This window comes from Ornithorhynchus anatinus, chromosome 2 (genome assembly GCF_004115215.2).
Source record: "Ornithorhynchus anatinus isolate Pmale09 chromosome 2, mOrnAna1.pri.v4, whole genome shotgun sequence".
In the NCBI taxonomy this organism is placed as follows: Eukaryota; Metazoa; Chordata; class Mammalia; order Monotremata; family Ornithorhynchidae; genus Ornithorhynchus; species Ornithorhynchus anatinus.
In genome coordinates, this window is record NC_041729.1 from 131,520,298 (window position 1) to 131,536,597 (window position 16,300).

Consider the following 16,300-nt stretch of genomic DNA (forward strand, 5'->3'; position numbering starts at 1 on the left):
TGCCATGACTTAATTGTTTCTGTTTCTTTTCCACTTATTGGTATACAGTTAATTGGCTATAAATGTGCTATTTTTCAATCTCTTCAACGAATCCATGTTTGAAATTTTGACTTTGTTATTAAAGCTTGTGCAGTTTCTTAATGTTAGATGAAAGTTTTTTTCAAAATGTATCTTGTCGAAAAACTCATTCCTACTAGAACATTTGGTCTTTCCACATTAATAAGAATACAACTTCTGTGCTTGTTTCTCTTTGAAACTGAGGTACTGACACACAATGATTTTTGCAACAGATCAAAAGATGGCAAGCAGGGGTTTACCAGAGAATATGAAATGATAAGCAAATTCACATTTCTAAGGTAATTTTATCAATTTATTATCAACTCTAGCTCCTGTTTCACAGTAGGGGAGGTAATAATTAAATTCTGTAAAAGGGCAAAGCCAGGAGTCTTTTTTGAATGCTTTTTCTTCGCTCGTGATAGTCATTAAAGTAACAGTGTTTCTTTTTAGACTGTGAAATAATTTGCACTGAATCTCTCATTCAGAATCAAGAATAGTCATTATTGGAAATATGTGTCTTTTTCAGGTAATGCTGACACATTTTAAAATAATTAACGTACACTGTGACCTAGTAAAGAAACTGCCTAAAGTAACATTCTGCAGCACATTTCAAGCCCTCTTAATGAAATCCTTTGGAGTAAACTCATACTCACCTTACAATTACATTTTGGCTCCATTCCCTCTAGAGACCTCTTAGTTGTAGTAGAGATTTCTTTACAAGCATGGTTGAGTCTAGAAAAGGAAACACTGAATGCCTCAGCTGTGAACATTTAACCAGTAGCTAACGGGGAATAAATACCGTGCTTTGGTTAGCAAATCAGAAACGTGCATAGGCTTCCCTGTACTAAGTTTGAATACCCCCATAAAAACCCTCTAAGAGCTCAGAAGGTCTCACAAGTTCCCAGGGACAAACTTGGCCTCCTCTGGGCTGGAATCAGTTGAATTCCTTCAATTCTATACCTCCTCCTCTCCAACAAGGGGTAGTCCTGGGAAACTGGAATTGCATAGGACATTTTGCACTTTGATACACTTCCCAATTCCAAATTATTTGAGCAAATATTTCCTCACCATTTTCTCTCACCCTAATCTACTTCAATGGCTGTCCTACCCGTAGACTGCAAGCTCCTTGCAGGGCAGTGAAAGCATTTATCAACCCTTGCATTGTTGGGTCCCAAGCGCTTAGTACACTCCTTTACGATCGATAAGCATTCAACTAAAGCCGTAGCCTGACTAAGATATAACCCGAGCATGGTTGAAGCCATTCTCTTTCTCTTTGCAGCTTGGCACCCTTCCATTTCACCTAGAACTTGGCCAGTCTAGATTGGCATTGGAAGGAGCCAATATCAGGCAGTGGCAAGATCTGGATAATAATGATGATAATGTTGGTATTTGTTAAGCACTTACTATGTGCAGAGCACTGTTCTAAGCGCTGGGGTATACAGAGTAATTAAGTTGTCCCATCTAAAGCTCACGGTCTTAATCCCCATTTTACAGATGAGGTAACTGAGGCACAGAGAAGTTAAGTGACTTGCCCACAGTCACACAGCTGACAAGTGGCAGATCTGGGATTTGAACCCATGACCTCTGACTCCCAAGCCCGGGCTCTTTCCACTGAGTCAAACTGCTTCTCATATATACAGTGCCGTTAAGTGACTTCATCAGCTCCTGCGAAAATCTCCCATTGGTGCCTTTCCATATTCATTTGGATAGCAAAGGGATTGTGGATAGCCTGTGATATGCGGTCTGGCTTCAGTCGTACTTGTAATACTATTTATTAAAATTTACTAAGTGATTACTAATTTTTATGGCATTTGTTAAGCTTCTACTCTGTGGCAAACACTGGGGTAGATACAAACTATTCAGGTCGGACACAGTTCACGTCCCACATCGGGCTCAAAGTCTCGAATCTCATTTTCCAGATGAGGTAACTGAGGAACAGAGTAGCTGTGACTTGCCCAAGGTCACATGGAAGAAAACAGGCAGAACGGGATTGGAACCGAGGTCTTCTGCCTCCCAGGCTAGCTCCCTTCACTAGACCATGCTGCTTCTCAATTACCTGTTATTACCTGGTATTTATTAAATATCTGTACTATGCTAAGTGCTGAGGCAGATTCGGTGACATTCAATTCATTTTTGCTCTTTTATCTACTGCACTTCCAATTCAAATGTTAATAATATGCTAATAGTTTTGGATTAAAATCTATTGCCAACAGAAATAAGGTAAGTCTAGAATATCAGAAATTCTAAATATAGTATGATCCAATTAAAAAGACTTGAAAAGCTGACTTTCATATCCATGGCATAGGAAGTGCTTAACAAATACCAACATTATTATTATCTACTTAGGTCTTTGAATATTTACTTATTTATTTATTCATTTTTACCAAAACAACAGTGAGTCAAGGTGATACCCTCACCGGGCAGGCTGTGCCCCAAATCAGGGCCTCTTTCCCAACCTGCCTTGCTTCATCTCAGAGGGAGAGAAATGGAGCTCTGAAATATCTCCCGCATGGTGACAGCTTCTGGTGGGAGTTACATGGCAGACAGACCACCATTGTCAATGAGCAGAAATTGGAAGAGGGGCTCCTCCCTTGGAGCAGAGGCTTTGAGCCGCAGCATGGTGACAACTCCACAGAATGTAGAGTGTTAGAAAAGCCGTGGCCACCCCGGCTACCATGTCTAAAACCGTTGGCTTAGGAGCTATGAGAATGCTGAAACCCTGCTCTTCAAAAATGAATGAGAGCTCACCTCCTTCAACAGGCCTTCCCAGACTGAGCTCCCCCTTTTCCCTCTGCTCCCCCTCCACTCTCTGCTCCTCCCCCTTCCCCCTTTACTTCCCCTCAGCTGAGCCCCCTTTCCCTCTGCTTCCCTTCACCTGCCCTCCCCACCCCATCCTATGCTCCTCCTCCTTCCCCTTTCCCCTCCCCTCAGCACTGTACTCATTTGTATATATTATTTATTACCCTATTTATTTTGTTAGAGGTGTACATCTCCTTGATTCTATTTATCGTGATAATGTTGTCTTGTTTTTGTTTCGTTCTGTTTTGCTCTGCCATCTGTCTCTCCCAATTAGACTGTGAGCCCGTCAAAGGGCAGAGATGGTCTCTATCTGCTGCCCAATTGTCCATTCCAGGCGTTCAGTACGGTGCTCTGCACATAGTAAGCACTCAATAAATATTATTGAATGAATGAATGCTCTTCAAGCCATGGCACCCAGTGCTTTTTATTTCATATTCATCCTCGCCCTCGTTTTTATGTTCATTTTGGTTTTTATATCATTTTGTTTTCTCCTTATGTGCCCTTCACCTGTCTCCTCTCCCCCCAGATTTTTAGACCGTGAACTCCTTGAGGGTCAGGAATCCTGTCCAGTGCTCCCCCGTGTACTATATCCTGGAGATTAGCACACAGCAAGTGCTTAATGTACTATTATTACGACAACTACTTTTTATGGTATTTCTTAGCTCGTTGTTGGGTAGGGATTTTCTCTGTCTGTTGCCGAACTGTACTTTCCAAGCGCTCAGTACTGTGCTCTGCACACAGTAAGTGCTCAAAAAATACGATTGAATGTATGACAATGTCAGGTATTGTACCAAATGCTTGGGTAGATACAAGCTAATCAGATTGGACACAGTTCCTGTCCCGAATGGGGCTCACCATCTTAATTCCCATTTTCATATGAGGTAACTGATGAACAGAGAAGTTAAGTGACTTGTCAAAGATCGTACAAGTCACAGAGCAGAAAAGTGGAAGAGCTAGGATTAGAATCCATTTGGGATTAGAATCTCTGACTTCCAGGCCTGTGTTCTTCCCACGAGACCACTCTATTTCTTCTACAACTCCCTTCTGCGTCACCCTGACTTGCTCCCTTTATTCATCCTCCCTCCAAGTCCCTCAGCATTTCTGCATATATGTGTAATTCATTTATTCGTATTAATGTCTGTCTCCCTCTCTAGACTATAAACTCACTGTGGGCAGAGAATGTGTCTGTTATTATATTGTACTCTCCCAAATGCTTAGTATAGTGCTCTGCACAAAGTAAGTATTCAATAAATAGGATTGACTGACTCAAATTTAAGTAAAATATTTTATTTGCATTTAATGTATTGTTTCTCTTTGTATATATGTCACTCAAGCGTAGACTTCAGATGCTTAAGGCCTGTTCATATTGGTGAAAGTTAGCTGGAAATCCAAAAATGATATTTATTGAGAACTTACTGTCTGAACAGCATTATACTAAACAATGGGGAGAAGCCAATACAATAGAGTTGATAGACATGGTCCTCACCCATGAGGAGCTTAACCGATAAGGCCTGGAATACCTTTCCACATTGTTTTGCAGTAAAGTATCTTCTATGATACTAGGTTTTCTGGGTTGGTGCTATAATAATAAGGTTGGTATATGTTAAGCGCTTACTATGTGCCAAGCACTGTCCTAAGCACTGGGGTAGATACAAGGTCATCAGGTTGTCCCACATGGAGCTCAGAGTCTTCATCCCCATTTTACAGATGAGGTAACTGAGGCCCAGAGAAATTGTGACTTGCCCCAAGTCACACAGCTGACAAGTGGCAGAGCCGGGATTAGAACCCATGACCTCTGGCTCCCAAGGCCAGGCTCTTTCCACTAAGCCACGCTGCTTCTCTTGGTTGGCCTGTGTTTTGAGCCAGGTTCCTTGCACCCACAAAGCCTCTGCTCCAGGGGAGGAGCCTCTCTTCCAATTTTCTCATTGGCATTGGTGGTCTGTCTACAGGGTAACTCCCACCAGAAACTGTCACCACGTGCAAGATATTTCTGAGCTCCATAAATTCATTTCATGGAAAACTGTGGAAATTACACACCAAGCCAATTGTTTATTTTTTCCCAAAACCTAAACTCAAAAGGAAAGCTGCAATAACAAGTTACACATTTTTCCACTCAGAGGGTGATTCTTTTTATTAACTAAATATGCAGTAAAATTCTCAGCATGATACTTTACTTCGCCCTGTTAAAGTACATACCAAGAATATAACTACTATATGAGGAGTATCAAGCAGAGTTTCCATTTAGACTGCATATTCCCTGGAGAGAATAGACTGTGTCCCTTTTAGACTGTGAGCCCGTTATTGGCAGGGATTGTCTCTATCGGTTGCCGAACTGTACAATCCAAGCTCTTAATACAGTGCTCTGCACATAGTAAGTGCTCAATAAATAGGACTGAATGAATGAATGAATAGCCTTTGCTTAAAAAGTCTTGGAAACTTTCACGCTTATTGAGCTTCCAAATTTAAGGATGATGGTGTTGATGATGACATATATGGAAGTCATTAATGTTGACTTTTTAAATTATAGCACAATAGATTTCAGATTCATTCATTCAGTAGTATTTATTGAGCACTTACTATGCGCAGAGCACTGTACTAAGCGCTTGGAATGTACAATTCGGCAACAGAGACAATCCCTGCCCAATGACGGGCTCACAGTCTAATAATATATATTCAGATCAGTAATATATATATATATATATGAATATACACACATATATGTATGAATACATACATATATTTGAGGATTTATTTTACTTATTTGTCATAATTTTGCTTCATTTCCCCATTGGCTTTTTTTCAAAATGTAATGTCTAAATTATTTTACTTCTGGCAATGATGATGGCATTGAGAGATATGAGCTTGTTGTGTGCAGGGAATGTGCCTGATGTTATATTGTACTCTCCCAAGTGCTTAGCACAGTGCTTTGCATGCAGTAAGCCCTCAGTAAATACTGATAATAATAATAATATCTACAAAAGTATTTCAATATACATTTATACTATTGAGCAATGTAAATGTACACTTTTTTTGTGTATTTTGTATAGAAAGTGACATCAAAAATAGAGAAAATTCTTCTGACCAATGAAGTCTTTCTGGAGGTGGCGTGGAAAACATGGTGGTGCGCATGAACACAGCATCGAGCACAAGGTGAGCACTACAACACAAGTTTTCCTTAGTTTGGGGTTTCTGCAGGAACACAGTTCCTATATTAAAGGAGAACTTGGTGTAACATAAAGTACTAAAGAAATGTAAAGCATATGTCTCCCATCTTCCCAGTTAAGAAGAAAATGGAACTTTTTAGTTACTAACTGTGGTATTTTTCCACAGTTTTTATATCCTTTCAAGGCCTAAATAATTCTAGAACATGGCAATTCTCTTCTGAAAAGGTGTTCAATTTTTCTGACGAAGTTATATGGTGTCTCCCTCAACCATATAATTAGAAAACAAAAGAAAGCAGCTTTAAAACATGATATATCCTGTTATTGATTTTTTGGTAGATTTCAATCCTACTTGTAGTCAGACCAGGGGCTTTGAAAGAAGGAATCTCATAATTCGTCGACTACGAGTCTTGGTTTGGTCAGGACAACCCTGTGGATTTGTAGGCTCACTAAGCACCTTTTATAAGAATCAGCATGGCCTAGTGGATAAAGCATGGTCTGGGAGCCAGAGGTCCTGGGTTCTCATCTAGGTTCTACCATTTACCTGATGTGTGACATTGGGCAAGTCACTTAACCTCTCCGTAGCTCAGTTTCCTCACCTGCAAAATCGGGATTCAAAAACTCTTCTACCACCTACTTTGACTGTGAACCCAATTTGGGTCAGACTTGATTAACTTGTGTTTTACTCCAACACAAGAACAGTACTTGACATATACTAGGTGATTAGCAAATACCATAAAATAAAGACCTGGGTTATAGTCCTGAATCCACCACTTGCCTGCTAAATGACTAACACTTCTCTATGCCTCAGTTTCCTCATCTGTAAAATGGGGATTCAATTCTTGTTCTCTCTCCTATATAGACTGTGACCTCCTTGTGGAATGATGTCAAACTGAATATCCTGTATCTACCCTGGCACTTAAAATAGTGTTTGGCACATAATCACCATTTAACAAATACCACAATTATTATTATTTGATCAGGGGCTGGTTTGACTAGACTTGTACCTTATACCAATCCCCAACTGTTCTAGTTAATTTTAAATACTCAGAATTCCAGTGAGGCTGGGACAAGCTCCCTTCAACCTTCTTTTCTTAGGCTCCAAAGTAGTCTCTTGCTTTCATTCTTCCTCCCACCTCCCAACTCCCATGGTGTCTACGGCTACCAAAGGTGGAGCACAGGGTGATGCTCCAATGCCCATATTTTTAAGGAAGTAATTTGATCATCCTAATTATAACAATATTCTTATTGAGAAGTGTCTGTTTCCTTTTCCCAAATGTGACTGTCAGTACTGAGTAGCAATTGAAAAAACCCCACAAATATTTTAGACTATCTGTAAATGTTAGCAACTGCAAAATAATTAATGCCTTTCAAAAAATTGCAATGCTGTATTCTTACACCTTGAGTAACTGGGAATTCATTTTTAAGCTACTTGTAATTAATCAATCGTATTTATTGAGAGCTTACCATGCGCAGAGCACTACACTAAGCACTTAGGAAGGTACAATACAACAGAGTTGATAGACACGTTCTCTGCCCACAGTGAGCTTACCATCTAAAGGGTAAGAAACTTGTAAGAAACTTTTTCTTTTTCAATTCCTCATGGTTAATTTCTATTTGATTTGTTTAAAGTTGTTCAATTAATAGCTAGTCTTGCTATTTTCCAATCTTTAAAAGTTGAAAATAAACCTGCACAGAATGGCACTACTGCCATTATGCATATTTATTATTAATACCTTTTTTTCCTTTTAGAAGTCCATTCAAAACATTTTCCAAGCTAAAGGTAAATAAGGGGCTATAGGTTCCCAAGAGTGATACACATTTTCTTAAATTTTGGATAGTGTCTATGGCACTACTTTTAAGCCACATACACTATGATTTCTATAGAGCCAGACTGATAAAGGAAAAATAATTTTTTTTATGCTATGTATGACTGGCCTGTGGATGATTTGGAAAGGATTTTCTATGTCACCAAGAGAAGAGAACGTCTTGCAACATTTACTTACCCCTTGTTCTGATTCCAACAGCTCTGTTTTGACTCTGACTGCCGGCATCCCATCAAGCATTAACATTCTGTTCTCAAAGGTGTTGATGTTCTGAGAATAGAAGAAAATTTTCTGTAAAATGTTGAAGAAAGTAGAAATGCCTGACACAGTCCGCCCCCAGTGTTAACTAATTTTTGCAATGAAACGTGAGACAAGCCAATTATTCCTCCGACTAAATTAATTTTGAAGTAATGGCCAAAAATTTCTATTAATGATACCTAGACTATGTAGGTGTCAATTATATCAAGAGCATAATAAAATGGTTTAAATCCAGTAGCAAGAAGAATGTACTGTTGACACCTTAAGCTGAAAAAGTAAGCACTACATATTCCCACCCAAACCCTCTCCCCCAACTCACTTTCTTATTACTGTTAATAATACCACCATATTCCCCATCTCAAAAGTCTGCAACCTAGATATTATCTTTAACTCTCCTCCCTTACTTTCAACATGCATACTTAATTGGTTACCAAATCCTGTCAGGTCGGTCTTTATAACATCTCTAGAGTTATCCTTTTCATCTCCATCAAAATTGCCAGTCTATTGGTCAAAGCAGTTGTCACATCCCATCTTTACTACACCAGACTCCTCCCGAACCTTTCTGCCTGTCCCGACCCTACTTCATTTTCCTGCCCATATCATTTTCTAAAATATAATTCTGTGTACAATGTCCCCTCTCCACAAACTTCTCCAGTGTTTGTCCATCCCTCTCCACCTGAATCAACGATGGGGGTACAGTTTGTAAAAGAAGCATCTGATTGGCCTAAAAATTTGCCTCGGAGATTTATGCTGACCCCTCACCCAAATCTAGCCTCTATCTGCTGTGTGACCTTGGGCAAGTTATATTATTTCTCTGGGCCTCAATACCCTCATCTGTAGAATGGGTATTGAGATTGTGAGCCCACATGGGATAGGGACTGTGTCCAACCCGATTTTCCTATATCTACTCCAGCGCTTAGTACGGTGCCTGGCACATAGTAAGCGCTTAACAGATGCCACAGTTAAGTATATGATGTATGAAGAAACAGCATGGCCTAGTAGAAAGAGCGCAGGACTGGGAGGCAGAGGATGTGGGTTGTAATCCTGGCTCTGTCACATGTCTGCTGTGTGACCTTGGGCAAGTCAACTTAGTAATAATGATAATAATTGAGAATTATGGCATTTCTTAAGCACTTACTAGGTGCCAGGCACTGTACTAAGCACTGGGGTAGATACAGGCAAATCGAGTTGAACACAGTCCCTGTCCCATGTGAGCTCACAGTCTCAATCCCCATTGAGGCCCAGAGAAGTAAAGTGACTTGCCCAAAGTCACCCAGCAGACAAGTGATGCTGCCGGCATTAGAAGCCACAACTTTCTGACTCGCGGGCCCAAGTTCTATCCACTACTCTAAGCTGCTTCTGCTTGTTAACTACTCTGTGGCTTGGTTACCTCATCTTTAAAATGGGGATCAAGACAATGAGCCCAGTGTGGGACAGGGATTGTGTCTAACCTAATTATCTACCCCAGTGTTTAGAAAAGTGCTTGGCACATCTTAAGCACTTAACGAATACCACAATTATTATTATTATTACTTATGTAATCTGATGCTGGCCTGGTACCTGCTCCCCAGGGGTGGCCCAATTGGGCTGGGCAATGGCCACAGCACTCCCTGACCCAGTATATGGATGTCACCTTGGTCACCTCGGACTGCTGCTGGCCCCGGAGAATTATTTTGTCAGCTTTTTTAAATTAAAAGGAAACAAACATCTGCTCGATTTGTCTTCTCCCCCCGCCCCATGGGGAGATAGATTTCAAGTGGGGTGAATCCGTGCCCCGTGGAGAAAGCCTAGGCCGGTTCCATCCCCCATAGAATCTCAAAGTCCGCAGTGGTGATGGGGGAACAGTAGTGGCAGGTCTTTCCTCCTGCTGTGGGGATAAACCCAGGAAACTTAACAGGGACAATGGAGGAAAAGTCATTTTCCTGCTTCTCCAGCTCTGGAGCCCAAGCAAATGAGCCGGGACAAGGAGGGAAATGTGATTTCCTGCTTTCCTTGCTCCAGTGGAGCAGTGGAGGCAAACACATTTTTCAGCCTGCTCCAGAGCCAGGAAAATAATCTGAGACAGCCTGGGTTGCTTCCTCCCCAACTCCACCCCAAATTCCTCCTCCTTCTTCCCCGGCTCCACCTGGTAGACTTCATCATTTAAACTATACAGGGAGCTGGTCAGGAGGTTTAATGAAGTGCTGTTTTAGAGGATCATTTTAAAGGATTCCCCCTGATTAACATTTTATAGAGCAAAATCCTCCAATTGTCATGGATCCCTCTGCCAGTACAACCCAGGCTGAATACTTTGCTCCTTGGGCAGGGATTGTCTCTCTCTGTTGCCGAATTGTACATTCCAAGCGCTTAGTACAGTGCTCTGCACATAGTAAGCTCTCAATAAATACTATTGAATGAATACCTTCGATCTGCTCACTGTACCTACCTCTCATCTTTCCAGTCAGTGACTTTTTGCTCACAGCCTCCGCTCCTATGTGGAACACCCTTCAGAACAAAGACTGCTATTACCCCCCATTTTCAAAGACTGAACTAAAATTGCATGCTCTCCAGTAAAACTTTCCTCTTTAATCTCTCATCTCTCTAAAACTATTTCCACACCCCACTGTATGGGGTTCTCACCCCTTAAGCACTCAGGTACTCCTTCATCCACTCCCCCATAGCACCTTGGTAAATATGTTTCAACTCGGTTGCTTCTCCATACCTGCAATTCATTTTAGTATGTTTGTCCCCTTCTAGACTGTAAACTCTTTCAGGATGGGGATTATGCCTAATTACTGAACTCTCTGAAGAGCTCAGTACATATGTGCTGCAGAGAGTGTTTAATAAATTCTATTTATTGACTGCTGATCATTTATCATCACATAATTCCTTCATTCATCCATCAATATGTTCTCCCAAATAATGTTTCTTAAGTCTGACTATATAATCTTGCTACAAAAATCAAAAGTCTTTTCAACAACTATAAATGCTGCTTAATGTGCAGTCACATGACAATCTGTATAAATTGATTTCCCAAGAAGTTAATATTTTGTATCAATTTACCAACACTCTTCATTAAGATTATATGTCTGTGATTGGTTTATAAAACCTCAATCTATGATCATTTTATCCAGAATTTCATAAAACAAATTCCATTAATTTTATCAATTCTGCTTCTACATTTTCCTGAAAGAAATCAATAGGAAAAAGCCGACCATTTGTTTCAAAATGCTCCCTGTGTAACAAATTCTAGAACCTGGCTCATATTTTAAACACAGTTGAGGTTGCAAACACCAAGTAAACATAGAATATCATAATGAGACCTAGTTTAAACTGTAAAAATGAGAAATTCTATTGACACGTTTGTTTTTTCCCATTGAGCAATCATTTCTCAAAGTTTAAAAGTATATTGGATCAGGAGTAAGGAAAGGGAGCAGAAAGGGAATATGTTAGATTTTTATGTTAGATTTTCAGCAGAGGAGCAGTGTGGCCTAATGGGAAGGACACAGGTTTGGGAGCTAGAGGACCTGGGTTCTGGGTTACTGTTATACTGTACTCTCCCAAGCACTTAGTACCGTGTTCTGCACACAGTAAGTGCTCAGTAAGTACGATTGATTGATTTCTCATATTGAATCTGCCAATTGATCACCAGCTCCGCCAAATGCCATCCAACTCTGCCACTTGTCTTGGGCAAGTCACTTAACTTCCCGGTAGCTCCATTTCTCACCTGTAAAACGTGGATTAAATACCATTTCTACTATGTGGAACGGGAACTGTGTCAGACCAGACTGACCACAGATCCAAGTCCTCAATTCTGCCCTCTGCACTGACCTCAACTCCCTTGTACTCCTGTGCTTCCATTGATCTCATCCCACAAAATCATAACCGCTGTATCACCTCTAGAGAAGTAGCATGGCTCGGTGAAAAGAGCACGGGATTAGGACAGAGGTCATGGGTTCAAATCCCAGTTCTGCCACCTGTTGCTGTATGACTTTGAGCAAGTCACTTAACTTCACGGTGCCTCAGTTACCTCATCTGTAAAATGGGCATTAAGACTGTGAGTCTCATGTGGGACACCTGATAACCCTGTATCTACCTCAGCGCTTAGTACAGTGCTCGGCACATAGTAAGTGCTTAACAAATACCAACATTAATATTATTATCATTACTCTTCCCCCAATGCACATGTTTGCACTGAAGAGTACTGCCTTCTCCTTTGCCTAGGAACAATACTTCTTCTCCTTCATTGCCTCCGATGCCCACGCCAACTATTTTAGACTTCCAACTCATTCATTCATTCAATCGTATTTTTTGAGTGCTCACTGTGTGCACAGCACTGTACTAAGTGCTTGAAATGTACAATTCGGCAACAGATAGAGACAATCCCTGCCCAGCAGTGGGTTCACAGTCTAAAAAGGAGACAGAGAACCAAACAAAACAAGTAGTCAGACAGAACTCGTTTCTGAAACCTCCTGTTCTCCCTGCCTCTTCATCTCATGCCCTGACTATCTTGCCAGCTATTTCATCAATAAAATTGAAATGAATAAGGTGTGATCTCCCTAAAACATCCACTGTACCTCTCCCATGCTACTCTCCTCCAGCCCCTTTGACTCATCCTTCCCTGCCATTTCTCAGAAAGAAATCTTCCATATTTTATTGAAATCTACCCCACCCCCCAACCAACATCTGCTCTTCCAACCCAATTTCTTTACACCTTTCTAAATCACTTGTCTCCTCCTTTATTCCACTCATGGTCACCATGTTCGACCATACACTCACCAAAGGCCCCTTCCTCTTTGCTTTCAAACGTGCCCATATATCTCTGTCCTACCCTTCCTTCATCTCACTGAAATTATCACCCATCTCCCTCCTACTATTCCTTTCAAAAGTCCTTTAATGAGTTTAACCTTACTACTTCTACTCCCTATCCTTGAACTCTCTCCTTGAATCCCTTCATTCTGTCTTTCCCCTCCTCTACTCCATTGAAAATGTGGACTAAGAAATGACCTCTGTCTTGTCAAATCCATCTTAATCCTCTAAACATCTCAACTCCTGTCAGTTCTACCTTAACTACCTGGCAACGTTTCTTGAAACCACTCCTTTCAAACCAGTTTGATCTAATTACTTGTCATATTTTTCCTCGATTGCTGCATCAGCTTTCTCGTTGACCTCCAGTCTATGCTTCACTCTACTACTCAGATCATTTCTCTAAAACACTGTTCTGCACTCCTTTGCATCAAGCATAAACTTCTCATGATTGACTTTAAAGCACTCAATCAGCTCTCCACCTCTTACCTATCCTCATTCATCTCCCATTACAACTCAGCTCAAACACCTCATTCCTCTAACACAAACCTAACTTCTGTGTCATCGCTATCATTATCAACATTTCTAGCCACTGATCTATGCAGCAGAACATTTTATTCCCCATGAAATCTTAAAGCATGTATTATAATTTGTTAAAATTGTTTCCTGTAGTTCCACAAATGCCTGGAGCTGAAATTCCTCTAGACTGTAAGCTTGTTGTAGGCAGGGAATGTGTCTGTTATACTGTTGTATATTACACTCTCCCGAGTGCTTAGTACTTAGTGCTCTGCACACAGTAAGTGTAATAAATATGATCGATCAATTGATTCATGGGAGATTTTAATCAGTATGGAGCTCAGTCAATCCAGGAAAGCAACAAAGGAAAATCGTTCAATTAAGCAATGATATTCTTTGAGTATCTGCTGAAGTCTAGTCACTGTAGTGTTAGGGAGACTGCAGGACTAAGATGACACACAGCTGACACCAAAGAGCTAACGATGTAAAGACAGGGAAAGAACAAAGATAAAGCAAAAATTGTACAAGCGCATAAAGATGAAATAGCTGAAAGGATAGTTAAACGTTTAGATAACTATATAAATAGGATGATATAAACTATACATACGCTTATGGATGCTAGGGGTAGGAATAAAATTCGCAAGTGCTAAGATTAGATGTTGGGCTGAAAAGAGACGCTATCTGCACAGACACATAATGGGCATTTAAAGCTTCATGCTAGGCAGTCGAATCACAGTTAAAGAGAGCACAACAATAAAAACAATGAAAAGGCAGTAGCACTTGTTTCTGAAATATATCTAGCACTCTAAAATTGTAGAAGTTAAGGTTGTGATGAAAAAACGTGAAGAAACTCAGTATCACAGATTTGGAAGACTAAACATTTTTAGAGTCGCTCTTTACTCTCAATTTTTGCGACCGATCATTATCATAAGTTAAGATGAGTCAGGCTCCTCTAGTAGAGCTTCAAACTTTAAATTCCTCTTGCCATAAAGGGCCATTTGTTTTTCCCTTACGAGGAATAGATATCATTACCCTAGGGCTTCCCTGGTTTCGGAGGTTTGATTTTTGGTTTTGGGTGGAGCAATTCGAGAGGCCAGATTGCTATTCCACCACCCCACCTCCAAAAAACCTTTATACAGCTAGCATCCCTTGCCGTCACGATTTATAAAATGAGCAGTTGAGTTTTACAGCAAAATCAGGACTATGCCACAAGAAGGCATCCCTAAAGCTGTTTAGTTTGTAGACAAAGAAGGATGAGCTGATATTGCTCCAGATCCCTGAGGAAGTCATACACAGAGAGAAAAAAAAGAGCTGCCTTGTGCAGGGGGCATGGGAAGAGAGGGGGAAAAGACAAAGAAGGATTCCAGAAAGGCAGGTTTAATGAACTGTTCCAATCTGATTAGGGGCTAATGTCCCTTTTAGTGCTTTGTACCAATTTACAGCTGATATACTTTAACCATTTTCCCACTGGCTGTGATAAACTCATTAGTTTAAAAAATGCAAGCTAACCAGAGCCTTTGAAGTTTAAAAATGATAAATCATAGACACCTGATTGGTTCATGTACCATTTAACACATGAAAATGTAACTGGATTCCATGGTGTGAGGTACCTTCTTTCTAATTCGTTCCCAAAGGCTGCATATCCTAAAGGCAGGTTCCACCTTTCAGGTTCAAATGTGAGGAAAAAAAAAGATAATACAATCCTAGGGGTAACATGCCACATTTTCCCTGAGATTATTCGTAGGAACTGGTTCTCCCAAGAAGTGTCTTACCACAACTAAAACAGGCAAAAAACAACGCAGTTATTTATACAACCATTGGAGCAGACCTTGGTTGTAGAACTACTTTTACTTTTCCAAAAGAGTATTGGCAGGAAGAAAATAAATCTTGAAGCTCTTTGTGTTACACTTTCTTTGGAAGCTTAAACATTGGATTTCAGACTCAAAACAGGCTCAAAAACAATGAAAAACACATTTTCAAAGCAACGTGCAACTGGTCACTGAAAGCACTGATAAAGATTCACCAACCTCAGTTCCAAATCAGAAGCATATAGCAACAGAATCCATCATACATTTAAATTCACATTTTCAAACAAATGGGTAATGTTGTCAGATATATCTTGTCTTGATCTTAATCAAATCATATTGGCTGTGAAATTAATAGCCCATTTGCTACTAAAGAGATAAACAGAAATTACTCAGGGTCATCAATTTTAGTATCTCAGAGATGGTTCTTTGGGCTTTTATTGTAGGTAAAAAGCTTTGTACTACTATACTTTCATTAGACTTTCTGTCTGGCTTTTTTAATATATGTTTAACTCAGTCTGTGCTGTGCACGCAGCCTGACGGCATTACCTCTCCAAAGTAGCAAAGCCCAGATTGGTACCTTTTTTGATTACTGCATTTCCAGTTCCTCAAAATATATGGAAAAGGTTACATTTTGACTGGAAGAGCTATTCTTCAAGTATATTTCAGGTTATCCATTCTGCTTCTGGAAATACATGAAGAGGCATGTGTATATTTACATAAGATGTTGGCCAGTAAACCTAGAGCTCTTGAAGGTTCCATCATCATCATCAATGGTATTTATTGAGCACTTACTATGTACAAAGCACTATATTGAGTGCTGGGAAGAGTCAAGGCAACAGAATTGTTAGACAGGCTCTCTGCCCAAATGAGCTTGAGTGATTAACAACTTCCTCAACCATCCATCTCAGCATCAAGCAGAAACTCCTTACCATGAGCTTTAAGGCACTCAAATCAACACTCCTTCTCCTACCTTACCTCACTAATCTCCTTCTACCACCCAGCTCACATACTTTGCTCCTCTAATGCCAACCTTCTCACTGTACCTAAATCCGGCAGCATGATTCAGTGGAAAGAGTACAGGCTTGGCAGT

General features: G+C 40.3%; 1 protein-coding gene across 2 annotated transcripts in view; it reads right to left on the bottom strand.

The window, feature by feature from the left end:
* Nucleotides 1-16,300, bottom strand: part of KLF12 (Kruppel like factor 12) — a 440,849-nt gene that overhangs the window by 246,259 nt on the left and 178,290 nt on the right. The window contains exons 2-3 of one of the 2 annotated variants that reach the window (XM_039911204.1): nt 8,024-8,113; nt 711-789 (exon numbers count right to left, since the gene is read on the bottom strand). In XM_039911204.1, the coding sequence (XP_039767138.1) occupies nt 711-789; nt 8,024-8,076 (132 nt within the window). In that variant the 5' untranslated portion in view covers nt 8,077-8,113. The remainder of the gene's footprint in view (nt 1-710; nt 790-8,023; nt 8,114-16,300) is intronic. The other variant, XM_029057478.2, reaches the window with a different exon arrangement.